The 25,839-nt window shown below is 40.1% G+C and overlaps 2 protein-coding genes across 7 annotated transcripts in view; one reads left to right on the top strand and one right to left on the bottom strand.

Moving 5' to 3' along the window:
- LOC142496957 (nicotinamide N-methyltransferase-like) overlaps positions 1 to 19,354 on the bottom strand; it is a 61,051-nt gene extending 41,697 nt beyond the window's left edge. The window contains exons 1-3 of one of the 5 annotated variants that reach the window (XM_075604082.1): positions 5,543 to 8,356; positions 5,062 to 5,409; positions 2,198 to 2,286 (exon numbers count right to left, since the gene is read on the bottom strand). In XM_075604082.1, coding sequence (XP_075460197.1) covers positions 2,198 to 2,240 — 43 coding nt within the window. In that variant the 5' untranslated portion in view covers positions 2,241 to 2,286; positions 5,062 to 5,409; positions 5,543 to 8,356. Of the gene's footprint in view, positions 1 to 328; positions 1,490 to 2,197; positions 2,287 to 5,061; positions 10,494 to 18,968 lie in introns of those variants that run through there. The other 4 variants (XR_012802144.1, XM_075604083.1, XM_075604081.1 and 1 more) reach the window with 4 other exon arrangements.
- Positions 19,053 to 25,680, top strand: RBM7 (RNA binding motif protein 7). 2 transcript variants are annotated; one of them, XM_075604086.1, is made up of 5 exons: positions 19,053 to 19,268; positions 19,931 to 20,093; positions 23,493 to 23,598; positions 24,059 to 24,161; positions 24,376 to 25,680. In XM_075604086.1, exons 1-5 carry the CDS (start codon positions 19,179 to 19,181, stop codon positions 24,682 to 24,684), a joined length of 771 nt encoding a protein of 256 aa, XP_075460201.1. In that variant the 5' UTR covers positions 19,053 to 19,178; the 3' UTR covers positions 24,685 to 25,680. The 2 variants fall into 2 exon arrangements, with proteins under 2 accessions (XP_075460201.1, XP_075460200.1); XM_075604085.1 differs by lacking the exon at positions 19,053 to 19,268 and adding an exon at positions 19,417 to 19,563.
- The last annotated feature ends 159 nt before the right edge of the window (positions 25,681 to 25,839 follow it).

The following is a 25,839-nucleotide window of genomic DNA, read 5'->3' on the forward strand; positions in this document are numbered from 1 at the left end:
TGCTCCTAACACACCCGGCTCATATGGATCAGATGTGGCTTTCTATACAGCTTGCAGCACCAGAGTAGTGTTACCATATAAGTAAATAAAAACGAACAAAGTTGTAGATATCAGTGCTCAAGATCCATGAATCAATGATGGTCATAAATGTATAACTGCCCAGGATATTCAGTTTGCTTGAAGATAGACATAAGAGCCTCAGTGAGTATCCATGATTTAGTGTGTAGATAAGCCCAGATGAAGGGGGTAGTATGTATGGATAAAGTCCTGTGGTGTATACTAGGGCAAACTGTATATAAACAGTGCTCTGTTTTTTTACTAATTTGGATCCCTCTAGTGTTACCATATGTCTGGTTTTATCCACATACTCTTTTTAGGAGCTGTGTGATGGAGCTGGACTGTAGGCGAGGTAAGAGAAAAATACCCACACAGTTACTTGTTTTTAAACAAGTCCTTGGAGGTTTATTTATAACACAAGCAAACATTAAATATTTTGGTACACCGTCACGTTAAGCAAAAATAAAACATAAAAATAAAGCCTTCTCCACCTTGGGGAGACTTACTACACAAGACAGGACCCTTACTAACTGACAGGCTAGCTAGGCCAGATACCAGTCTAAAACAATATAGCATACATCTGGGCGTCTCCGGTTTCTTCAGGAGCAGGCATTGCAGTCCTGCTGCTCCCAGGAAGTTCCTCTGGTATACTTCTGCCCCTGGTTCCTTACAGGATTCTCTGTAGTGCAAGGCTTTGGGGCCCCAGCTGTTCCCAGGCACAACAGCCGTCTGGAAACAGGCCTGGGTCCCTGCAGATTTGGAGCTTCCTGGGTCCCTGCAGACTTGGAGCTTGGTGCTTACATTTGTGGTCCAGGCGGGCATGGTCAATCCTCCTGTGACCCTCCACTCTTGCTGGAGCAGGAACACTGACAGGCAGTTACTTTCTGCCTTTTAAAGCACTGCTCAGTTAATTGTAGCAGCTCAGGAAACCTAACACTAGAGCAGAGCGTGTGGTTTCCAGAGAGCATAGAGAGTTTAACTCTTCACTCTGTCACAGTCTGTGAGACAGTTCAGCGGATTTCTGACAAACAGGTTGTTTTCGGCCAGACACTCTCCTGCAGGCCCTGGTCAGGGGCATCTTCAGGGATCAGTTTGTTTGTGGGGGAGATTGTTACTTTTAAGGAGAATGAATATTCAGCTAATTCAACAACTGACTCAAATTCAACATACACATGTGGACTGGCATCCCATTATGTGTCCCAACTGGCTCTTGTTAGAATAAACTGCACTCCCATCTCTCTGTGTCTCCATTGGTCATCAGGATGTTATTGATGCGGTTACAAAGAAACTCTCCTCCTCCTTTGCTCCATGCTGATGAATGAATGATAACTCCTCCTGGCTTCAGCATTTATAGCTCCCCAACATTCAGTGTATTATGACGTCCCGATGAGCTCACGTGACCTCACAATGCTGTGATCAGCTGCTTAGCCATCTAAAGGCAGATAGGATTTTGACCAATGAGTGATGACTACTCCAGGTAAATGGTACCAGCTGCAATTTAGCCACACCCTCCATTTCTGATGTCACTGATGACCTCATAGTATTCTGGCCTCAATCTTCTGCTAAGTTGCGTTTCTACTTTATGAATTAAATAGAAATAGCCGTATTTTGCCAGTTATAAATGAGTACTTCAGTATTAGATGATACAGTACCTTTGTTTATTTTGACTAACAATTGGTATTATATGGATAATGCCAGTGTTAGTCCAAATAAAAAAAAGTTACCACCTAATACTTAAGTACTCATTTATTTTGCACTATCCCTACTTTAATAACCCTGAGTCTGAGTACTCGTAAAGGTATCTATAAAGGGTTTTCAAAATAGACGCTAGGTGGCTAGTTAGATAAATAGGTGTAGAATAATATAGTGATATTACCACAATATAAACCACGATATTGCAAAGAGTAAGTAAACAAATCAGATAAACAGAACAATTCAATATTGGATATGTACAGTATAGGGTCTATTAGTAAAATGAAAATAGATACACCTTTTTCATTGAGTAGGTAATAAACATAGAAAGAATGAAAAAAATAATATGAAATATAAAAAATATATGAAGAAAAAATAAAATAAGTAAATGTATCAAAGTGAACAGTTACCCGAATTAATAAAAATTGTGAAGTGGTTAGGTGATTACCTACAGTCCATAGATCAGTTAGGTCATCTGTTACGGTGTGCATAAAAATCGTCTTTCAAATTGTTCTCTTTCCTTAGCAGCAAAAACATCTGCAAGAGTAAGACAGTGTAAACCGTTGTTTTTGTATTATCGGTGTGTACATAAGATGTTTGATTATCACATTTTCTAAATACAGTATGACAGCTGGAGTCATAAAATATGTTTTTATATACATGTATTAATCAGGGTTTTCATATGTATAGTTTATTGGGGGGGAAAAAATAGACAAACCAAACAATGTGTAATACAGTTTAACCCCGTTATAGCGCGGTCCTTGGGGGCCACCCGCGACCACCGCGTTATAAACTGGGACGCAAGAAAAAAAAGGCCGCCGAAATGTATTTTTTAAGTTTTTTTTTTTTTTGTGGTGGTACCGCGTGCGTTGGAGGGGGAAAGCTGAGAACTCTCCCAGCGTTCCCAGGCCCGGTGGGGCAGCGGCAACAGCACGCAGCACTTACCCGGCATCTTGCAGCTCTTCTCCCGGTCTCTGCTTTCGTCTTGCGAGAGCAAGTTCCCTTAAAGAGACAGTGTGTCTCTGTGATTGTGTGTGTGTATATATATTTGACTGTGTGAGACTGTGTGCTGTGAGTGTATGCAGTGTGCTGTGAGTGTGTGCAGGGTGCTGTGAGTGTGTGCAGTGTGCTGAGTGTGTGCAGTGTGCTGTGAATGTATGCAGTGTGCTGTGAGTCTATGCAGTGTGCTGTGAGTGTATGCAGTGTGCTGTGAGTGTATGCAGTGTGCTGTGAGTGTATGCAGTGTGCTGTGAGTGTATGCAGTGTGCTGTGAATGTATGCAGTGTGCTGTGAATGTATGCAGTGTGCTGTGTCTGTGTGTGTGCAGTGTGCCGTGAGTGTGTGCAGTGTGCCGTGAGTGTGTGCAGTGTGCCGTGAGTGTGTGCAGTGTGCCGTGAGTGTGTGCAGTGTGCCGTGAGTGTGTGCAGTGTGCCGTGAGTGTGTGCTGTGAGTGTATGCAGTGTGCTGTGAGTGTGTGCAGTGTGCTGTGAGTGTATGCAGTGTGCTGTGTGTGCTGTGAATGTGCAGTGTGCTGTAAGTGTGTGCAGTGTGCTGTGAGTGTATGCAGTGTGCTGTGAATGTACGCAGTGTGCTGTGTGCTGTGTGCTGTGTGCTGTGTGCTGTGTGCTGTGTGCTGTGTGTGTGTGTGTGTGTGTGTGCAGTGTGCCGTGAGTGTGTGCTGTGAGTGTATGCAGTGTGCTGTGAGTGTGTGTAATATGCTGTGAGTGTATGCAGTGTGCGTGTGCAGTGTGTGTGTGCGCAAAAAAAACTTATTTATTTATTTTTAAATTCGGGGTCCACACTCAAACCGCGTTACAGCGGATCGCGCTATAACGGGGTTGAGCTGTATAATTTTTTTACATATGTATATACAAAAAATATAATACAGTACAATCGCATACATTCATTATATACTGTATCAACTTTCGAAATTGTCAGTTTAAGATTCCCCATCATCTAAGAAATCCTATCTATATATTGTATTGGAAATAAAAGTATTTCATCCAGTCAAAGTAAAAAGTTGAGATACTGTGTCTAATTAAAAAAAATATCAAGAAGTTAATGTTTCTAAATTAAATCCTATTTTATTTCCCGAAGAAAGTGGCACTGCAAGTGGATAAATGAAAAACGAGTGGCATCGTGGACCCTTAGTTCCACCACTTTCTGACCACGGAGTTTATCTATTTTATTGAGGTTTGAAAAAGTTGCTAAACTACTTTCCTTCTTGCTATTCAAGTGCCTGCTATTTAGAGTCCAGGCTTGTGAGACGACAGGAGAACAAATCAGAAAAGATCAAATATGGTCTGCACTGCTGGAAAGTAGTCAAATCAATGTAGTGAGACATCGCAGACCTCTCTGGTGAGGGAAGAAAATAGCTCTGACGCGCTTCTCCTGGGAGCTTTATAAAAGAGTAGGTGATTAACAAGTGAGAATATATGTTTGACATGAAGTTATTGCATACAGTATGTATGATTGTCAGCTCTGATGAAGGTCTTGCATGGAGCGAAACAGCTGCACAGGAGGCAAAAATACTGAGGAGCCAGACACATTTTTTAGGAGCCAGCATTTTCTATGCTTTGGAGTGTCCGGTATTCTATATTATCAAAGTCATTTAACCCTTGAACAACTTGCATTATATGTATGTCTTTATTTATATAGCGCCATTAATGTACATAGTGACTTGAGGGGGTAACCAGGCCATCAATAAAGGTATTATGCCAGGCGGTTTACCTCTGAGCCATATTGGGTAGCAGCTCAGTGACAGACAGTGACATTGAGTGTCAGCTCTTGTACCCATGTATGGTACCTGCAATGTATGTGATTGTATTGCAATAAAAGAACTACATGCAGTCCTCGGTTATCCGACACAATGCGTTACTCAAAATGGCGTTGTAAAGCGAAACACGTTTTCCCATAGGAACACTGTTTAAATGAAAGATTCCGTTCCTGAAGGCATTTTTAACACTACAATACACCAAATATTTTATGCAGGCAATAAGACATGCAGCACACACATAAATTATATAGTGTATATACTGTATTATATATATATTATAACATAATAAATAATATATTATATAGTATAATATAATATTATATAGTATATTATATATATATATATATATACGCTCTTATGATGCTTTGAAATAAAAAGTGAATACCCTAACTCAAGCGCTAAACCTATTAAAGTGTAACATACACAAGATAAAACAAACCAATTGTGATTGACAAGAGGCCAAAGCTGCCGTAGGCTTCCCACAATGCAAATAACCTCAATTTGCAAACAAGACTGTGAAGGTGAAATAAGGATACCTGGCGCTTAAAAAGTTACTGTGTCCATAAGAAACAATCCAGTCTTTAAAGAGTGTCTCAAAGTCCAAAACTTGAAGTGGATGGCTGTAGTGTTTCTTTACTGCTGCTGCTCTTCAATACACCTGAAATTGATAGAAGGGTACACCATTGCGCAGTACTACTGATGTTTGATGTTAACCCCTTAATATCAACTTCCCCAGTGTGGACTGAATACACTTACAGGAGTGTCTTTTTCAGGGTACAGTGGAGACAATCTGTGCTTTATTCCCTTTTTGTTCTTATGTACCACGAATCCCCTGGGTACTTCCTTTATCTCTTGGGATTTCGTGATTCCCAGAATCACCCGAACTCCACGAGCCCACAGATAAGGAAAGTGAACAATTGCAAAAAAGGGGGGTCACAAATTTATTTAAAAACGGCTTAAACAAGCCTGACAAAACCGGCTGAAGCCTGCACTAAAAACAAGTGAATGGTTACTCACATGTACTCACATGAATACATGCGTATCAAATCGTCATGAGGATGCCGTCCGCAGCTTGTAATGTGCCTCCTGTGTTTGCTCCGGATAGGAAGGGCTCTCTCACAGCATATCTTCTCCGGTTAGGTGTAATTAGAGTCTCTCCCCCACTCGGCTGCGTTCCGGTTTGTAGCCAAGGGTTCTGGCAGACTCCTCACCTCTCAAGCCACAGAGACTGCACTGCACTGCTCTCACGGGATCCTAACTCCTCCCACCCTAACGCGTTTCGTGACGTAGGCACGCCACTTTCTCAAAGGAATGAGGAGTTACAGCTGATCTCTCTTTAAATACCCTCTAGAAGGTGATTAACCATTCGAGTGATAAATTAATATGTATCACATGTTGGTGTATACTTGTCCGCTATATACCAATGTGTATCTAAGGATGTTAACACCTTGGGATTCAGATAGCAGCATGCTCAGCAGACTAACACCTAAACGTGATACAACACATTTAAACATACATACATCATAATAAAATTTATACATTTCCTAAAACGGGCCAACCCTGTGTGTTTGAATCTAAGGGCATTGATGCAAATAAAAAAATGGGCATATGAGCTGTTTATTCTTTTAGAAATGAAGCCAGGTCAAATTCTATGTTCAAACCCTTGGGGGCTAAGGTTTTTAAGGTGTATATCCAAAAACTTTCCTTCTTGGATAAATTATTTAACCTATCCCCCCCCCTCCAATTAGGTTTAGGACAATCTATTCCTTTACATACTAAACCTTTGGGATTCTGATTATGCACTAATCTGAAATGATTGGAGACACTATGTGTCTCCAAACCTCTTTTGATGTTATATATGTGTTCTGCTAGTCTACGTGTCAGTGGTCTTCCCGTTCTTCCCACATATTGAAGTCCACATGGACACTGTAGGAGATATACACAAAACCTGCTTTTACAGTTGATAAATGAGCCAATTTCGTACGTTCTATTTGTAACTGTGGAATGGAAACTGGCACATTTCTCACTGAAACTGCAGGCCGTGCACTTTCCACACACAAAATAACCTTTAAAGTCAGATAGCCAAGTGAACATTTTGTGCTTCAATCTATCATTTGGACAACTTGGTGCTAACGAAGCTTTTAGATCATTAGCTTTTTTATATATGATCTGGGGCTGAAGAGGTAAAATGGATTGTAATATGGGGTCTCGCAGAAGGATTCCCCAATGTTTTTTTAATGTTTTTACTATTTCCGGGGCCATACTATTATATTTGGTAATAAATGGTATGAATTCCTGAAGGCATTTTTAACACTACAATACACCAAATATTTTATGCAGGCAATAAGACATGCAGCACACACATAAATTATATAGTGTATATACTGTATTATATATATATTATAACATAATAAATAATATATTATATGTAATATGCTGTGAGTGTGTGCAGTGTGCTGTGAGTGTATGCAGTGTGCGTGTGCAGTGTGTGTGTGCAAAAAAAAAAACTTATTTATTTATTTTTAAATTCGGGGTCCACACTCAAACCGCGTTACAGCGGATCGCGCTATAACGGGGTTGAGCTGTATAATTTTTTTACATATGTATATACAAAAAATATAATACAGTACAATCGCATACATTCATTATATATCAACTTTCGAAATTGTCAGTTTAAGATTCCCCATCATCTAAGAAATCCTATCTATATATTGTATTGGAAATAAAAGTATTTCATCCAGTCAAAGTAAAAAGTTGAGATACTGTGTCTAATTAAAAAAAATATCAAAATATATTAAACATTAGGACAAAGAGAAGAAGTTAATGTTTCTAAATTAAATCCTATTTTATTTCCCGAAGAAAGTGGCACTGCAAGTGGATAAATGAAAAACGAGTGGCATCGTGGACCCTTAGTTCCACCACTTTCTGACCACGGAGTTTATCTATTTTATTGAGGTTTGAAAAAGTTGCTAAACTACTTTCCTTCTTGCTATTCAAGTGCCTGCTATTTAGAGTCCAGGCTTGTGAGACGACAGGAGAACAAATCAGAAAAGATCAAATATGGTCTGCACTGCTGGAAAGTAGTCAAATCAATGTAGTGAGACATCGCAGACCTCTCTGGTGAGGGAAGAAAATAGCTCTGACGCGCTTCTCCTGGGAGCTTTATAAAAGAGTAGGTGATTAACAAGTGAGAATATATGTTTGACATGAAGTTATTGCATACAGTATGTATGATTGTCAGCTCTGATGAAGGTCTTGCATGGAGCGAAACAGCTGCACAGGAGGCAAAAATACTGAGGAGCCAGACACATTTTTTAGGAGCCAGCATTTTCTATGCTTTGGAGTGTCCGGTATTCTATATTATCAAAGTCATTTAACCCTTGAACAACTTGCATTATATGTATGTCTTTATTTATATAGCGCCATTAATGTACATAGTGACTTGAGGGGGTAACCAGGCCATCAATAAAGGTATTATGCCAGGCGGTTTACCTCTGAGCCATATTGGGTAGCAGCTCAGTGACAGACAGTGACATTGAGTGTCAGCTCTTGAACCCATGTATGGTACCTGCAATGTATGTGATTGTATTGCAATAAAAGAACTACATGCAGTCCTCGGTTATCCGACACAATGCGTTACTCAAAATGGCGTTGTAAAGCGAAACACGTTTTCCCATAGGAACACTGTTTAAATGAAAGATTCCGTTCCTGAAGGCATTTTTAACACTACAATACACCAAATATTTTATGCAGGCAATAAGACATGCAGCACACACATAAATTATATAGTGTATATACTGTATTATATATATATTATAACATAATAAATAATATATTATATAGTATAATATAATATTATATAGTATATTATATATATATATATATACGCTCTTATGATGCTTTGAAATAAAAAGTGAATACCCTAACTCAAGCGCTAAACCTATTAAAGTGTAACATACACAAGATAAAACAAACCAATTGTGATTGACAAGAGGCCAAAGCTGCCGTAGGCTTCCCACAATGCAAATAACCTCAATTTGCAAACAAGACTGTGAAGGTGAAATAAGGATACCTGGCGCTTAAAAAGTTACTGTGTCCATAAGAAACAATCCAGTCTTTAAAGAGTGTCTCAAAGTCCAAAACTTGAAGTGGATGGCTGTAGTGTTTCTTTACTGCTGCTGCTCTTCAATACACCTGAAATTGATAGAAGGGTACACCATTGCGCAGTACTACTGATGTTTGATGTTAACCCCTTAATATCAACTTCCCCAGTGTGGACTGAATACACTTACAGGAGTGTCTTTTTCAGGGTACAGTGGAGACAATCTGTGCTTTATTCCCTTTTTGTTCTTATGTACCACGAATCCCCTGGGTACTTCCTTTATCTCTTGGGATTTCGTGATTCCCAGAATCACCCGAACTCCACGAGCCCACAGATAAGGAAAGTGAACAATTGCAAAAAAGGGGGGTCACAAATTTATTTAAAAACGGCTTAAACAAGCCTGACAAAACCGGCTGAAGCCTGTACTAAAAACAAGTGAATGGTTACTCACATGTACTCACATGAATACATGCGTATCAAATCGTCATGAGGATGCCGTCCGCAGCTTGTAATGTGCCTCCTGTGTTTGCTCCGGATAGGAAGGGCTCTCTCACAGCATATCTTCTCCGGTTAGGTGTAATTAGAGTCTCTCCCCCACTCGGCTGCGTTCCGGTTTGTAGCCAAGGGTTCTGGCAGACTCCTCACCTCTCAAGCCACAGAGACTGCACTGCACTGCTCTCACGGGATCCTAACTCCTCCCACCCTAACGCGTTTCGTGATGTAGGCACGCCACTTTCTCAAAGGAATGAGGAGTTACAGCTGATCTCTCTTTAAATACCCTCTAGAAGGTGATTAACCATTCGAGTGATAAATTAATATGTATCACATGTTCGTGTATACTTGTCCGCTATATACCAATGTGTATCTAAGGATGTTAACACCTTGGGATTCAGATAGCAGCATGCTCAGCAGACTAACACCTAAACGTGATACAACACATTTAAACATACATACATCATAATAAAATTTATACATTTCCTAAAACGGACCAACCCTGTGTGTTTGAATCTAAGGGCATTGATGCAAATAAAAAAATGGGCATATGAGCTGTTTATTCTTTTAGAAATGAAGCCAGGTCAAATTCTATGTTCAAACCCTTGGGGGCTAAGGTTTTTAAGGTGTATATCCAAAAACTTTCCTTCTTGGATAAATTATTTAACCTATCCCCCCCCCTCCAATTAGGTTTAGGACAATCTATTCCTTTACATACTAAACCTTTGGGATTCTGATTATGCACTAATCTGAAATGATTGGAGACACTATGTGTCTCCAAACCTCTTTTGATGTTATATATGTGTTCTGCTAGTCTACGTGTCAGTGGTCTTCCCGTTCTTCCCACATATTGAAGTCCACATGGACACTGTAGGAGATATACACAAAACCTGCTTTTACAGTTGATAAATGAGCCAATTTCGTACGTTCTATTCGTAACTGTGGAATGGAAACTGGCACATTTCTCACTGAAACTGCAGGCCGTGCACTTTCCACACACAAAATAACCTTTAAAGTCAGATAGCCAAGTGAACGTTTTGTGCTTCAATCTATCATTTGGACAACTTGGTGCTAACGAAGCTTTTAGATCATTAGCTTTTTTATATATGATCTGGGGCTGAAGAGGTAAAATGGATTGTAATATGGGGTCTCGCAGAAGGATTCCCCAATGTTTTTTTTAATGTTTTTACTATTTCCGGGGCCATACTATTATATTTGGTAATAAATGGTATGAATTCCTGAAGGCATTTTTAACACTACAATACACCAAATATTTTATGCAGGCAATAAGACATGCAGCACACACATAAATTATATAGTGTATATACTGTATTATATATATATTATAACATAATAAATAATATATTATATGTAATATGCTGTGAGTGTATGCAGTGTGCGTGTGCAGTGTGTGTGTGCAAAAAAAAAAAATTATTTATTTATTTTTAAATTCGGGGTCCACACTCAAACCGCGTTACAGCGGATCGTGCTATAACGGGGTTGAGCTGTATAATTTTTTTACATATGTATGTACAAAAAATATAATACAGTACAATCGCATACATTCATTATATATCAACTTTCGAAATTGTCAGTTTAAGATTCCCCATCATCTAAGAAATCCTATCTATATATTGTATTGGAAATAAAAGTATTTCATCCAGTCAAAGTAAAAAGTTGAGATACTGTGTCTAATTAAAAAAAATATCAAAATATATTAAACATTAGGACAAAGAGAAGAAGTTAATGTTTCTAAATTAAATCCTATTTTATTTCCCGAAGAAAGTGGCACTGCAAGTGGATAAATGAAAAACGAGTGGCATCGTGGACCCTTAGTTCCACCACTTTCTGACCACAGAGTTTATCTATTTTATTGAGGTTTGAAAAAGTTGCTAAACTACTTTCCTTCTTGCTATTCAAGTGCCTGCTATTTAGAGTCCAGGGTTGTGAGACGACAGGAGAACAAATCAGAAAAGATCAAATATGGGCTGCACTGCTGGAAAGTAGTCAAATCAATGTAGTGAGACATCGCAGACCTCTCTGGTGAGGGAAGAAAATAGCTCTGACGCGTTTCGCGCTTCTCCTGGGAGCTTTATAAAAGAGTAGGTGATTAACAAGTGAGAATATATGTTTGACATGAAGTTATTGCATACAGTATGTATGATTGTCAGCTCTGATGAAGGTCTTGCATGGAGCGAAACAGCTGCACAGGAGGCAAAAATACTGAGGAGCCAGACACATTTTTTAGGAGCCAGCATTTTCTATGCTTTGGAGTGTCCGGTATTCTATATTATCAAAGTCATTTAACCCTTGAACAACTTGCATTATATGTATGTCTTTATTTATATAGCGCCATTAATGTACATAGTGACCTGAGGGGGTAACCAGGCCATCAATAAAGGTATTATGCCAGGCGGTTTACCTCTGAGCCATATTGGGTAGCAGCTCAGTGACAGACAGTGACATTGAGTGTCAGCTCTTGAACCCATGTATGGTACCTGCAATGTATGTGATTGTATTGCAATAAAAGAACTACATGCAGTCCTCGGTTATCCGACACAATGCGTTACTCAAAATGGCGTTGTAAAGCGAAACACGTTTTCCCATAGGAACACTGTTTAAATGAAAGATTCCGTTCCTGAAGGCATTTTTAACACTACAATACACCAAATATTTTATGCCGGCAATAAGACATGCAGCACACACATAAATTATATAGTGTATATACTGTATTATATATTATAACATAATAAATAATATATTATATAGTATAATATAATATTATATAGTATATTATATATATATATATATACGCTCTTATGATGCTTTGAAATAAAAAGTGAATACCCTAACTCAAGCGCTAAACCTATTAAAGTGTAACATACACAAGATAAAACAAACCAATTGTGATTGACAAGAGGCCAAAGCTGCCGTAGGCTTCCCACAATGCAAATAACCTCAATTTGCAAACAAGACTGTGAAGGTGAAATAAGGATACCTGGCGCTTAAAAAGTTACTGTGTCCATAAGAAACAATCCAGTCTTTAAAGAGTGTCTCAAAGTCCAAAACTTGAAGTGGATGGCTGTAGTGTTTCTTTACTGCTGCTGCTCTTCAATACACCTGAAATTGATAGAAGGGTACACCATTGCGCAGTACTACTGATGTTTGATGTTAACCCCTTAATATCAACTTCCCCAGTGTGGACTGAATACACTTACAGGAGTGTCTTTTTCAGGGTACAGTGGAGACAATCTGTGCTTTATTCCCTTTTTGTTCTTATGTACCACGAATCCCCTGGGTACTTCCTTTATCTCTTGGGATTTCGTGATTCCCAGAATCACCCGAACTCCACGAGCCCACAGATAAGGAAAGTGAACAATTGCAAAAAAGGGGGGTCACAAATTTATTTAAAAACGGCTTAAACAAGCCTGACAAAACCGGCTGAAGCCTGCACTAAAAACAAGTGAATGGTTACTCACATGTACTCACATGAATACATGCGTATCAAATCGTCATGAGGATGCCGTCCGCAGCTTGTAATGTGCCTCCTGTGTTTGCTCCGGATAGGAAGGGCTCTCTCACAACATATCTTCTCCGGTTAGGTGTAATTAGAGTCTCTCCCCCACTCGGCTGCGTTCCGGTTTGTAGCCAAGGGTTCTGGCAGACTCCTCACCTCTCAAGCCACAGAGACTGCACTGCACTGCTCTCACGGGATCCTAACTTCTCCCACCCTAACGCGTTTCGTGACGTAGGCACGCCACTTTCTCAAAGGAATGAGGAGTTACAGCTGATCTCTCTTTAAATACCCTCTAGAAGGTGATTAACCATTCGAGTGATAAATTAATATGTATCACATGTTGGTGTATACTTGTCCGCTATATACCAATGTGTATCTAAGGATGTTAACACCTTGGGATTCAGATAGCAGCATGCTCAGCAGACTAACACCTAAACGTGATACAACACATTTAAACATACATACATCATAATAAAATTTATACATTTCCTAAAACGGACCAACCCTGTGTGTTTGAAGCTAAGGGCATTGATGCAAATAAAAAAATGGGCATATGAGCTGTTTATTCTTTTAGAAATGAAGCCAGGTCAAATTCTATGTTCAAACCCTTGGGGGCTAAGGTTTTTAAGGTGTATATCCAAAAACTTTCCTTCTTGGATAAATTATTTAACCTATCCCCCCCCTCCAATTAGGTTTAGGACAATCTATTCCTTTACATACTAAACCTTTGGGATTCTGATTATGCACTAATCTGAAATGATTGGAGACACTATGTGTCTCCAAACCTCTTTTGATGTTATATATGTGTTCTGCTAGTCTACGTGTCAGTGGTCTTCCCGTTCTTCCCACATATTGAAGTCCACATGGACACTGTAGGAGATATACACAAAACCTGCTTTTACAGTTGATAAATGAGCCAATTTCGTACGTTCTATTCGTAACTGTGGAATGGAAACTGGCACATTTCTCACTGAAACTGCAGGCCGTGCACTTTCCACACACAAAATAACCTTTAAAGTCAGATAGCCAAGTGAACGTTTTGTGCTTCAATCTATCATTTGGACAACTTGGTGCTAACGAAGCTTTTAGATCATTAGCTTTTTTATATATGATCTGGGGCTGTAGAGGTAAAATGGATTGTAATATGGGGTCTCGCAGAAGGATTCCCCAATGTTTTTTTAATGTTTTTACTATTTCCGGGGCCATACTATTATATTTGGTAATAAATGGTATGAATTCCTGAAGGCATTTTTAACACTACAATACACCAAATATTTTATGCAGGCAATAAGACATGCAGCACACACATAAATTATATAGTGTATATACTGTATTATATATATATTATAACATAATAAATAATATATTATATGTAATATGCTGTGAGTGTGTGCAGTGTGCTGTGAGTGTATGCAGTGTGCGTGTGCAGTGTGTGTGTGCAAAAAAAAAAAACTTATTTATTTATTTTTAAATTCGGGGTCCACACTCAAACCGCGTTACAGCGGATCGCGCTATAACGGGGTTGAGCTGTATAATTTTTTTACATATGTATATACAAAAAATATAATACAGTACAATCGCATACATTCATTATATATCAACTTTCGAAATTGTCAGTTTAAGATTCCCCATCATCTAAGAAATCCTATCTATATATTGTATTGGAAATAAAAGTATTTCATCCAGTCAAAGTAAAAAGTTGAGATACTGTGTCTAATTAAAAAAAATATCAAAATATATTAAACATTAGGACAAAGAGAAGAAGTTAATGTTTCTAAATTAAATCCTATTTTATTTCCCGAAGAAAGTGGCACTGCAAGTGGATAAATGAAAAACGAGTGGCATCGTGGACCCTTAGTTCCACCACTTTCTGACCACAGAGTTTATCTATTTTATTGAGGTTTGAAAAAGTTGCTAAACTACTTTCCTTCTTGCTATTCAAGTGCCTGCTATTTAGAGTCCAGGGTTGTGAGACGACAGGAGAACAAATCAGAAAAGATCAAATATGGGCTGCACTGCTGGAAAGTAGTCAAATCAATGTAGTGAGACATCGCAGACCTCTCTGGTGAGGGAAGAAAATAGCTCTGACGCGTTTCGCGCTTCTCCTGGGAGCTTTATAAAAGAGTAGGTGATTAACAAGTGAGAATATATGTTTGACATGAAGTTATTGCATACAGTATGTATGATTGTCAGCTCTGATGAAGGTCTTGCATGGAGCGAAACAGCTGCACAGGAGGCAAAAATACTGAGGAGCCAGACACATTTTTTAGGAGCCAGCATTTTCTATGCTTTGGAGTGTCCGGTATTCTATATTATCAAAGTCATTTAACCCTTGAACAACTTGCATTATATGTATGTCTTTATTTATATAGCGCCATTAATGTACATAGTGACTTGAGGGGGTAACCAGGCCATCAATAAAGGTATTATGCCAGGCGGTTTACCTCTGAGCCATATTGGGTAGCAGCTCAGTGACAGACAGTGACATTGAGTGTCAGCTCTTGAACCCATGTATGGTACCTGCAATGTATGTGATTGTATTGCAATAAAAGAACTACATGCAGTCCTCGGTTATCCGACACAATGCGTTACTCAAAATGGCGTTGTAAAGCGAAACACGTTTTCCCATAGGAACACTGTTTAAATGAAAGATTCCGTTCCTGAAGGCATTTTTAACACTACAATACACCAAATATTTTATGCCGGCAATAAGACATGCAGCACACACATAAATTATATAGTGTATATACTGTATTATATATATATATTATAACATAATAAATAATATATTATATAGTATAATATAATATTATATAGTATATTATATATATATATATATATATATACACACACTCTTATGATGCTTAGAAATAAAAAGTGAATACCCTAACTCAAGCGCTAAACCTATTAAAGTGTAACATACACGTGATAAAACAAACCAATTGTGATTGACAAGAGGCCAAAGCTGCCGTAGGCTTCCCACAATGCAAATAACCTCAATTTGCAAACAAGACTGAAGGTGAAATAAGGATACCTGGCGCTTAAAAAGTTACTGTGTCCATAAGAAACAATCCAGTCTTTAAAGAGTGTCTCAAAGTCCAAAACTTGAAGTGGATGGCTGTAGTGTTTCTTTACTGCTGCTGCTCTTCAATACACCTGAAATTGATAGAAGGGTACACCTTTGCGCAGTACTACTGATGTTTGATGTTAACCCCTTAATATCAACTTCCCCAGTGTGGACTGAATACACTTACAGGAGTGTCTTTTTCAGGGTACAGTGGAGACAATCTGTGCTTTATTCCCTTTCTGTTCTTATATACCACGAATACCCTGGGTACTTCCTTTATCTCTTGGGATTTCGTGATTCCCAGAATCACCCGAACTCCACGAGCCCCCAGACAAGGAATTGAACAATTGCAAAAAAGGGGGGGTCACAAATTTATTTAAAAACGGCTTAAACAAGCCTGACAAAACCGGCTGAAGCCTGCACTAAAAACAAGTGAATGGTTACTCACATGTACTCACATGAATACATGCGTATCAAATCGTCATGAGGATGCCGTCCGCAGCTTGTAATGTGCCTCCTGTGTTTGCTCCGGATAGGAAGGGCTCTCTCACAGCATATCTTCTCCGGTTAGGTGTAATTAGAGTCTCTCCCCCACTCGGCTGCGTTCCGGTTTGTAGCGAAGGGTTCTGGCAGACTACTCACCTCTCAAACCACAGAGACTGCACTGCACTGCTCTCACGGGATCCTAACTCCTCCCACCCTAACGCGTTTCGTGACGTAGGCACGCCACTTTCTCAAAGGAATGAGGAGTTACAGCTGATCTCTCTTTAAATACCCTCTAGAAGGTGATTAACCATTCGAGTGATAAATTAATATGTATCACATGTTGGTGTATACTTGTCCGCTATATACCAATGTGTATCTAAGGATGTTAACACCTTGGGATTCAGATAGCAGCATGCTCAGCAGACTAACACCTAAACGTGATACAACACATTTAAACATACATACATCATAATAAAATTTATACATTTCCTAAAACGGACCAACCCTGTGTGTTTGAATCTAAGGGCATTGATGCAAATAAAAAAATGGGCATATGAGCTGTTTATTCTTTTAGAAATGAAGCCAGGTCAAATTCTATGTTCAAACCCTTGGGGGCTATGGTTTTTAAGGTGTATATCCAAAAACTTTCCTTCTTGGATAAATTATTTAACCTATCCCCCCCCCTCCAATTAGGTTTAGGACAATCTATTCCTTTACATACCAAACCTTTGGGATTCTGATTATGCACTAATCTGAAATGATTGGAGACACTATGTGTCTCCAAACCTCTTTTGATGTTATATATGTGTTCTGCTAGTCTACGTGTCAGTGGTCTTCCCGTTCTTCCCACATATTGAAGTCCACATGGACACTGTAGGAGATATACACAAAACCTGCTTTTACAGTTGATAAATGAGCCAATTTCGTACGTTCTATTCGTAACTGTGGAATGGAAACTGGCACATTTCTCACTGAAACTGCAGGCCGTGCACTTTCCACACACAAAATAACCTTTAAAGTCAGATAGCCAAGTGAACGTTTTGTGCTTCAATCTATCATTTGGACAACTTGGTGCTAACGAAGCTTTTAGATCATTAGCTTTTTTATATATGATCTGGGGCTGTAGAGGTAAAATGGATTGTAATACGGGGTCTTGCAGAAGGATTCCCCAATGTTTTTTTAATGTTTTTACTATTTCCGGGGCCATACTATTATATTTGGTAATAAATGGTATGAATTCCTGAAGGCATTTTTAACACTACAATACACCAAATATTTTATGCAGGCAATAAGACATGCAGCACACACATAAATTATATAGTGTATATACTGTATTATATATATATATTATAACATAATAAATAATATATTAAATAGTATAATATAATATTACATAGTATAATATATATATATATATATATATATATATATATATACATACATACACTCTTATGATGCTTTGCAACGTTGTTTATGTGAATGTGTATATATATATATATATATATACACACACATACACAACGTTGCAAAGCGTCGTAAGAGCGTTGGATAAGCCATTTTGGCGTTGTAAAAATAAATATAGGTATGCATTGCATAGCGTTGGATAAGCCATTTCGTTGTAAAGTGAAGCGTTGTAAAACGAGGACTGCCTGTATGTGTGTTTTACCTTTCCAGGAGTGCTACCCAGTGGAGATTCTCAGGCTATGAGTTTCAGGGGGGGGGGGATTTGCGGTAAAAGTGTTGTCAGAATGTATCTAGGTAGAAGTGGTCCAGAGTTGCTGGCCATCCACAAAAAACAATGTATCCGGGAATCAGGTCAAATTCCCAGGGAGACACATCACTCCGGTGAAAATCCTCCCTGGAACAGTTGCACGACTCACCGCCAGGTTTCCCTGCTTCAGCACAGACCAGAAAGGTAAATGGGGCATAGGGATATGTGTATCCCGGGTACAGTCAGGGGTCCCTAGGTTAACGGGGGGCCCCCAGTATATGCCCAGATCACCAGAAACAAGTATAGAGGTTCTGGGGTCCTTCAACCATCGATAAGGTTGCAAGGTTGATTTCATGTCCAAGTCCAAATTCCAACATATTTAGAAAAGTTACTCTGAGATTGAACCTAAACATTATTTCGTTCAACTTTTAAAACATTTTCTTATAGGAAGGTCTAGGAGCGCCAAAACTGAACGTGCGCGTCTTTTCAGTCAAACCTAGGAAACGAGGGACTTAGAAGAAATGGTGAAATATTTTGATTTTAACATTGTATTGTATGTCATTATTTATATAGCAAAACACACAGATTCACTCCTAATCAGTGAAACAGCCTTTCAATGAGTGACACTCACTCCTAATCAGTGACACTGCCTTCCAATGAGTGACACTCACTCCTAATCAGTGACACTGCCTTCCAATGAGTGACACGCCTAATCAGTGACACAGCCTTCCAATGAGTGACACACTCCTAATCAGTGGCACTGTCTTCCAATGAGTAACACTCACTCCTAGTCAGTGACACTGGCTTCCAATAAGTGACACTCACTCCTAATCAGTGACACTGCCTTCCAACGAATAACACTCACTCCTAATCAGTGACACTGCCTTCCAACGAGTAACACTCACTCCTAATCAGTGATACTGCCTTCCAACGAGAGACACTCACTCCTAATCAATGACACTGCCTTCCAGTGTGCGACATACACAGAACCCTGGATACAATATGACCTTACAGGTGCCCAAAGTAAAGATGGCCGTCGAGCCCAGTATATATAGCTGTATGACGTACCGTCTCCTGTGACAGGCACCGTCTCCTCTGGCACGCACCGTCTCCTGTGACACGCACGGCGTATCCGGCTTCAGAACGTGGCGTGTTGGCGTCACAACGGCAGCAGACGGAAGCGGGGAAATAGGAGGCCGCTTCCATTTCCGGTCCGTGTGTTTTTGTTTGTTTTTCGCCTTTGCCGGTGTGTGTGCGCGTGCCGGTGTGTCTGGGGGGATGGGAGCCGCCGTGGTCGATAGGACTCTGTTTGTGGGGAACCTGGAGCCGAGAGCCACCGAGGAGCTTCTGTTCGAGCTGTTCCTGCAGGTCAGTGACAGGGGGGAGGGAGAGCCTGCCTGTGTGACAGGAGGGTGAATGCCTGGGGGGCAGGGAGGTTCTGCCTGTGACAGAGGGGATGCTGGGGGGTGGGGGGGTGGATGTCTGCCTGTGTAACCGTGGGTAGGGGGGCCGGTGTGACAGGAAGGGGGAGGGGGCTGTGTGACTGCAGAGGAGTGACAGGGCATGGCGTGAGAGGCGAGCTGTGGGCGACTGAGCCATGGCTAGTGTCTGTATTGGAGTTCATGTCCCCTGTCACATGATACATTTCATTGAAGATTCCAAGGTACAACATCACTGCAACTAGAATAATGATTTTTATTGTATGTCAGGCAGTCTAAGCAGCTGGACATTACTTTGAGTGTTAAACAATGAATACTGTTTCTGTGGTAATGTAGAACACATTGTAAGAAACGGTTATCCCGTTCAGTAAATGGGTAATGTCATATATTCTTTGTAAGAAACGGTTATCCCGTTCAGTAAATGGGTAATGTCATATATTCTCCCAGTCTTAGGTCATGACCTTTCTGTTCTAAAAGCCTCATCAGTTGCTGCATTTTTAAAATCTTTTGGTTTGAATATTTTTATTTATATATGTTTTTATCATTTGGCCTCCAGCTGTTTTGCTAACGATTTTGTCTCTTGATTTACAGGCAGGTCCCGTAATTAGTGTTAAAATCCCCAAGGATAAAGATGGTAAAACAAAGCAATTTGCTTTTGTGAATTTCAAACACGAAGAATCCGTTCCTTACGGAATGAATCTACTAAATGGGATCAAACTCTTTGGAAGGCCTCTCAAAATTCAATTCAGATCAGGTACCCTGGACACAAGCAAAGAGGGACGTCACCTAGCGTTATTAGAAAGAAGAAAAATGTTTAAACGCTGCAATCACTCACATCAAGCACTCGCTCAACATTTAAATATTTTTTTTTACAGTGGAACAAGCTTGTGTAAAAGATCAGCACACTGGATTTAGTATCTCTTTTCATATATTTTTTTTTTTTTTGTAATTAAAATTCTTTCATCAGTGTGTTAGTTGTAGGCCAGGGGTGGCCATGTTCAGTCCTCAAGACTCCTAACGGGTTAGGTTTTCAGGATATCTGCTCGCTCTTGAGCCACTTATGCTGAAGCAGGGATATCCTGGAAACCTAACCTGTTGGTTGTCATTGAGGACTGAAGATGACCACATGTTTGTAGGCAAACACGGTCCTGCTGGAAACAACAAAAATGTAGCAGTTACACATGCACTTAGTGATTTGATGGATAAAATACATTTTATTGTAGCATTTATGAATGTATCCATTAATACCAAGTGGGTGCAAAAGTCTACCTGTGCACCAACATAAACTCTGAAACAAAGGCCGTTTGTTGCTCTGTGTAGAATCCCTTTTTCTGGAATAGTTGTGTTTAATATTGACCCACACTTCCCATTTCTGTTACAATTGCTACATGCTTTGCTTAAAGGGGCAATCCATGCAGCATGTTAAAAAAATATATATATTTTGTTTGGAATATATCCAACTTTTGATTTACCTTTTATTGAAAGCTAATTACCTAAGCTACCAGTCGATTGGTTCTCCTGTAATCGATCAGCAAAGATCCTGCTTCCCAGGGTTTACTAAATGGCTGCCCTTAAGTTTAAATCAATTCTTAAGTCAGTGTAATTCAGCAACTACAACGTATCCTGTTACTGTTTGCAGCTCAAACTGCTGGGAACATTGGCAACAAATGATCACAAATTGGAAAATGTTGCAAAGATCTTAAACTGCTTGGGAGGTGGACTAAACATGCTATAGAAAGCAAAGGATGCTTTTAAACTCATTAAAAAGAGTTTGAGTTGAATGATAATTTAAAAAACGTTCAATAAGTGTTATCTATTACTACAGAACTGATCTGTTAAAAACACCATAAGATTTCATGTTTTGCTGCTTTAAACTTATAAATGCTGGAACATCCTCGGACCTTCCTGTACTGGGATCATGTGATTACTGGTGTAGTGATCTTTTGGTCAAGAGACCCCTCAGTAATGGTAGGATACGCCTCCTCTTCTGTTCAAGTCCACAGACCCCTGGGGGCTGCAACATCAGTTGCCTGTAAAAATGAGCAAAACAATTAATTGGACATCCACCAGTCCTTGTGACCCCCCCCCCCCAGTGGGTGCTAACAGGGCACTATAACGTTTGTTATCATGGTAATGGAGTATGTCCCAGAATAATGACCTTATGTACTAGAAAGCAGGAGTGGCCAACTCCAGTCCTCAAGGGCCCCCAACAGGCCAGGTATTTGGGGATATCACTGCTTCATTCTGACTGAGCCACTGATTGAGCTACCTGTGCTGAAGCTGGGATATCCTGAAAACCTGACCTGTTGATGAGTCTTGAACACTAGAGTTGAGCAGCCCCTGCTGTAGAGCGTGCACAATTTGTGCATTTTGGGTACATGCAAAAATATAAAATTATCAAACGCCAATATTTTATTCAAGAGTCGCCCATAAAGTAGCAAATATTTTGGTGATTTTCATGACTTAAACGTTTCGCCACAAATTTAACTTTCTGTGACGATGTCTAATTTATTTTATATAGATCCAACAATGTTCGCAGTGCTTTACAATGGAGGCGATGCAATATTTATTTAGAATATTATTGCACGAGTGCCGCAAACCTGAAATCAAAGGATTTTGTAAAGGGAATCCCTGCCCCGCAGGGCTTACAATCTGTTTATATTGTGAAGGGGAAAAAAAATGCAAGCTCTTTATGACTGCAAATTTCAATCGAGTTCTCAGAACCAACTGGGCCCAAACTGCGCACACAGCCAAGATAGCCGTCTACCTCTTTTTGCCCCTTCAAAGCAGCCATCGCTTTTATTATTTGCTCTTAGTATACATCATTTCAACTTTGTTTCTGCGATAGTGATTTGCTTGTCTACTTGCATTTTATTTTCATAAGTCAAAGCCAAACTTCATTCTAAAGGCATATTTTTGTCTGCAACTCTTTGACTGGCCCATTTAGTCTTGTTGTGATTTTAAAGAATGTTCTTTAACAAATTTGCCCCCGTTGGGAGACTTCGGTGAATGACCTCCCTGTGGGGCAGATTTATCAAGTGCTGGTTAGGGGTAAGCAACCGTGATCTGACGTGGGCCCCCAGCAGACTTAAAAGGGGTCTGAAAGACGAGCAGGACATGCACACTGGTAGAAACAGAGCGTGGCAAAGGGCAGAGAATGATGACGGGGCTCCCTCATCCTGTGGTATAGGGCAGGGAGAGAGACTAAGAAGGCAGTTTCCCAAAATGTATATTCCATTAATCCTTATTACATAGTTAAATAGTAGATGAGGTTGAAAAGACGTACGTCCATCACATTCAAGCTATATGAAATTTAGACAACAGATACTTTATCCTATATCTATACTTCCTTATTGATCCAGAGGAAGCAAACACAAAACCCCTGTGACACATTATCCAATGATATCTCATAAGGGGAAAAATAAATTCCTTCCTGGCTCCAAGAATTGGCAATTGGATTACTCCCTGGATCAACTTCCTTCCCATGTTTACTTATTTGGTATATACCTGTATACCTTTCCTATCTAAAAAGATGTCCAACCTTTTTTTGAACAAATCTATTGTATCTGCCATCAGTCTCCATGGGTAATGAATTTCAGTGTAACTGCCCTTACTGTAAAGAACCCTTTTCTTTGTTGCTGGTGAAATCTCCTTTCCTTCAACCTAAAGGGATGCCCCCGAGTCATTTGTACTGCCCTTGGGATGAATAATTCATTTGAAAACTCCCTGTACGTCCCCGAATATATTTGTATATAGTTATCATATCCCCTCTTAGATGCCTCTTTTTTTTCTAATGTAAATAAATCTAATTTAGCTAGCCTCTCCTCATAAGTTAGATTGTCCATCCCCTTTATTAATTTGGTGGCTCTTCTCTGCACCCTTTCTAGTTATTGTTTTGTGCACTAAATACAGAAGGGGGTTCCAAAGTCAAAACACATGATTTTGATAACTACTGCCTTAGCCTATCCTGTCCTATATTGGGGTGTGGGAGGTTAGAGCCCTTCCTGTGTGTGATCCTGTCCATCACATTGACATCATTCAAAATGGAGTAGATGAGGAAACCAAGCCTCAGCCATGTCTCCGCCCACCATGTGTACAAACTAACTCTGATATAGAGGTCTCATTTCTGTATTTCTCTTTATTTTCTTGTTAGGAAGTAGCCATGTTACGCAAGACACCAATAACGTGGCTTACTCGCCACAGGGAAATGGCCACGGAATCCCATCCAACACCATCCCATCCACAGCAAATGGCAGCAGGTGGGTAATGTCCTACGCTTTCTAGGGAAGCTCATTCCGTGGGTCAATAGGAAGCCGCACCGGATGACGTCACAGCTTTCTATGGGGCTGCGGGGCGTGGGAACTTTGAAAAGCGGCAATTACATGATCCCTGCTAGCCGAGGGGAGCAGCTAGCAGCACCCCCTACGAAGGTAAGTATCCGGAAGCAGGGGGTTCCCGGAGCTGACATGAATGTGGTTGAGCTCCGGAAAACCCCTGCTTCAGTCCTGGGTTTTTTTTGGGGGGGAGGGGGAGTTTGCCACTTGGATTGCCTTTTTTTTTTAAGGTACTGTGACTTGTAATTATAACGAGGGCTACTGTAATACTAGTAAAAAAAAAAAAGGATTTCTTTTTGCAGTCTACGTCTCACTTTTAGTTGCTCAAAGCTCTGCATTGGTAGTGTGACTGGTATAAACGGGGCCTTCTATTCTCTGCCTGCAGATACGACAGGAATGGGGATTACACAACCTCTCCTAAGAATTCCTCCACCCAGGCTGTGCAGAGATCCTACTCCTCCCCAGATAATCTTCAGAGGCAAGCAATGGTGAGTTGTGGATCTGGTATTTACATCTTGTTTCTGAAAAAGGGAAGTCCTTTCTAGGACCAAAGTGTAGTAATGGCTGTCACGTCACTTCTTTCACACCCTGGAACGGTGAAGTGGCAGAATAAGGGTCTTTTAGCCATCTGTGTGGTGGAAGGGTCCCATCAAACGCTAGGGGACGGGTTGAGAGGTAACGTCTTTGTTTTCACTTTCCCAGATGAACAGCTACCTTTGGCAGCAATTGCAATCCGGAGGTGGCACCCAGATCCTATCGCAATCCGGCGTCACCACCACCACCACCTCCTCTCAGCCCCAGTATAACCAGTACAGCCAGAGCACCAGCCCGACTGCGTCACGCCGCTACGACGACTCCACTGCCCAGCACAAAAACCGCGGCTTCAGCTCCCACCCTTACCAAAGCGAGGGTCGTCTCCACAGCCGGGAGCAACACCACAGGGCCCCCGAGAGCCGGAGTCACGATTACGACCAGAGACGGGAGGGCAGGTGGCATCAGTCTAGGCAGTGACCTTTCATTCCGGAAAGCTGAGGGGCTCATCCTGCAGAGGGGTGAAAGGAGGAGACTCCAATATCAGCCGCCTGGAGAGGTGCAAATGATTCGTATGAAAAATAGAGATAAAGGCAAATCAAATTCAATTATGTAAGTTTCCTGGCAGCTTATGATGAAAAAGTTAATAGGTTTGCCACAGCTGCTTTTTTATTTTATTTTTAATCAAACAAAAACAAACCCCAAAAAGTTACAACCTACAATAGCACCAAGTTATCCAAGGATCACCAACCACAAGGAATGCATTGGACTACGGGTGGGCAACTCCAGTCCTCAAGGGCCATCAATGGTTCATGTTTTAAGTATACTTATGCTTCAGCGCAGGTGGCTCAGTCCATGATTAAACCACCTGTGCTGAAGCAGGGATGCCCTGGCAACCTGACCTGTTGTGGTGGCCCTTGAGGACTGGAGTTGCCCACCCCTACATTATTCAAACTACGAATGCAATTTGCTGCCCTGTTGAGGGCCTGCACTTTTGGATTCTGTGTAATTGTTTAGTGATTTGAATAGTTTGTTCCTGTATTAGGACTTGGATGTGTTTGCTGTTTGTGGTTTTTTTTTTTTCGTTCTGTTGCCTCTGAGCCGGTCACGTAACCAGTTTTATATTTAAAGAAAAAAAAAAATTAAGATGTCTTAATAATTTGGGGTAAAACTGGACCAGCAGAAAATCTAATTGGTCTCCAGCAGTTGTTTCAGCTCAGGGTTTACCAGTAGAAGGATAACTTCAAGCAAAAAAATAAATAGCTGGAAATCCTCTAACAATCCATTTAAAAAAAAAAAAAAAATGTATTTTTTATTTTTAACGTTCCTTTTTATCACATTTAAAAAAAAAAAAAAAAATTTGTAAGTGACAACTTTTTGGTACTGAAATGTTAATTGTGTGGGGGAGAAATTGTTTAAATCAGATTGGAGCAAGTTCCAAAATATCTGCTTGTTTTTTAATACGGACTACACCAGTGCTTCAAATTCCAAAGTCACCAAAAAAGTATGAATATCTAATGTACGTACAGAGTACCAGCCCAAGTGTTTAAATAATAAATACAGTGTTCGAGTGACTTTACAGGGTTTAAAAAAAAAAAAAGCGTTGTCTGTAAAGTTTAATGTTAAACCATGTCA

The sequence above is a fragment of the Ascaphus truei genome, chromosome 6 (assembly GCF_040206685.1).
Source record: "Ascaphus truei isolate aAscTru1 chromosome 6, aAscTru1.hap1, whole genome shotgun sequence".
In the NCBI taxonomy this organism is placed as follows: Eukaryota; Metazoa; Chordata; class Amphibia; order Anura; family Ascaphidae; genus Ascaphus; species Ascaphus truei.

Coding starts and splice junctions, on each gene's coding strand:
- RBM7 (XM_075604086.1), top strand. CDS start 19,179: ATGGGAGCCGCCGTGGTCGATAGGACTCTGTTTGTGGGGAACCTGGAG. Junction 20,094..23,492: donor CAAAATTCAATTCAGATCAG/GTACCCTGGACA, acceptor TTTTCTTGTTAG/GAAGTAGCCATGTTACGCAA. Junction 23,599..24,058: donor TCCACAGCAAATGGCAGCAG/GTGGGTAATGTC, acceptor CTCTGCCTGCAG/ATACGACAGGAATGGGGATT.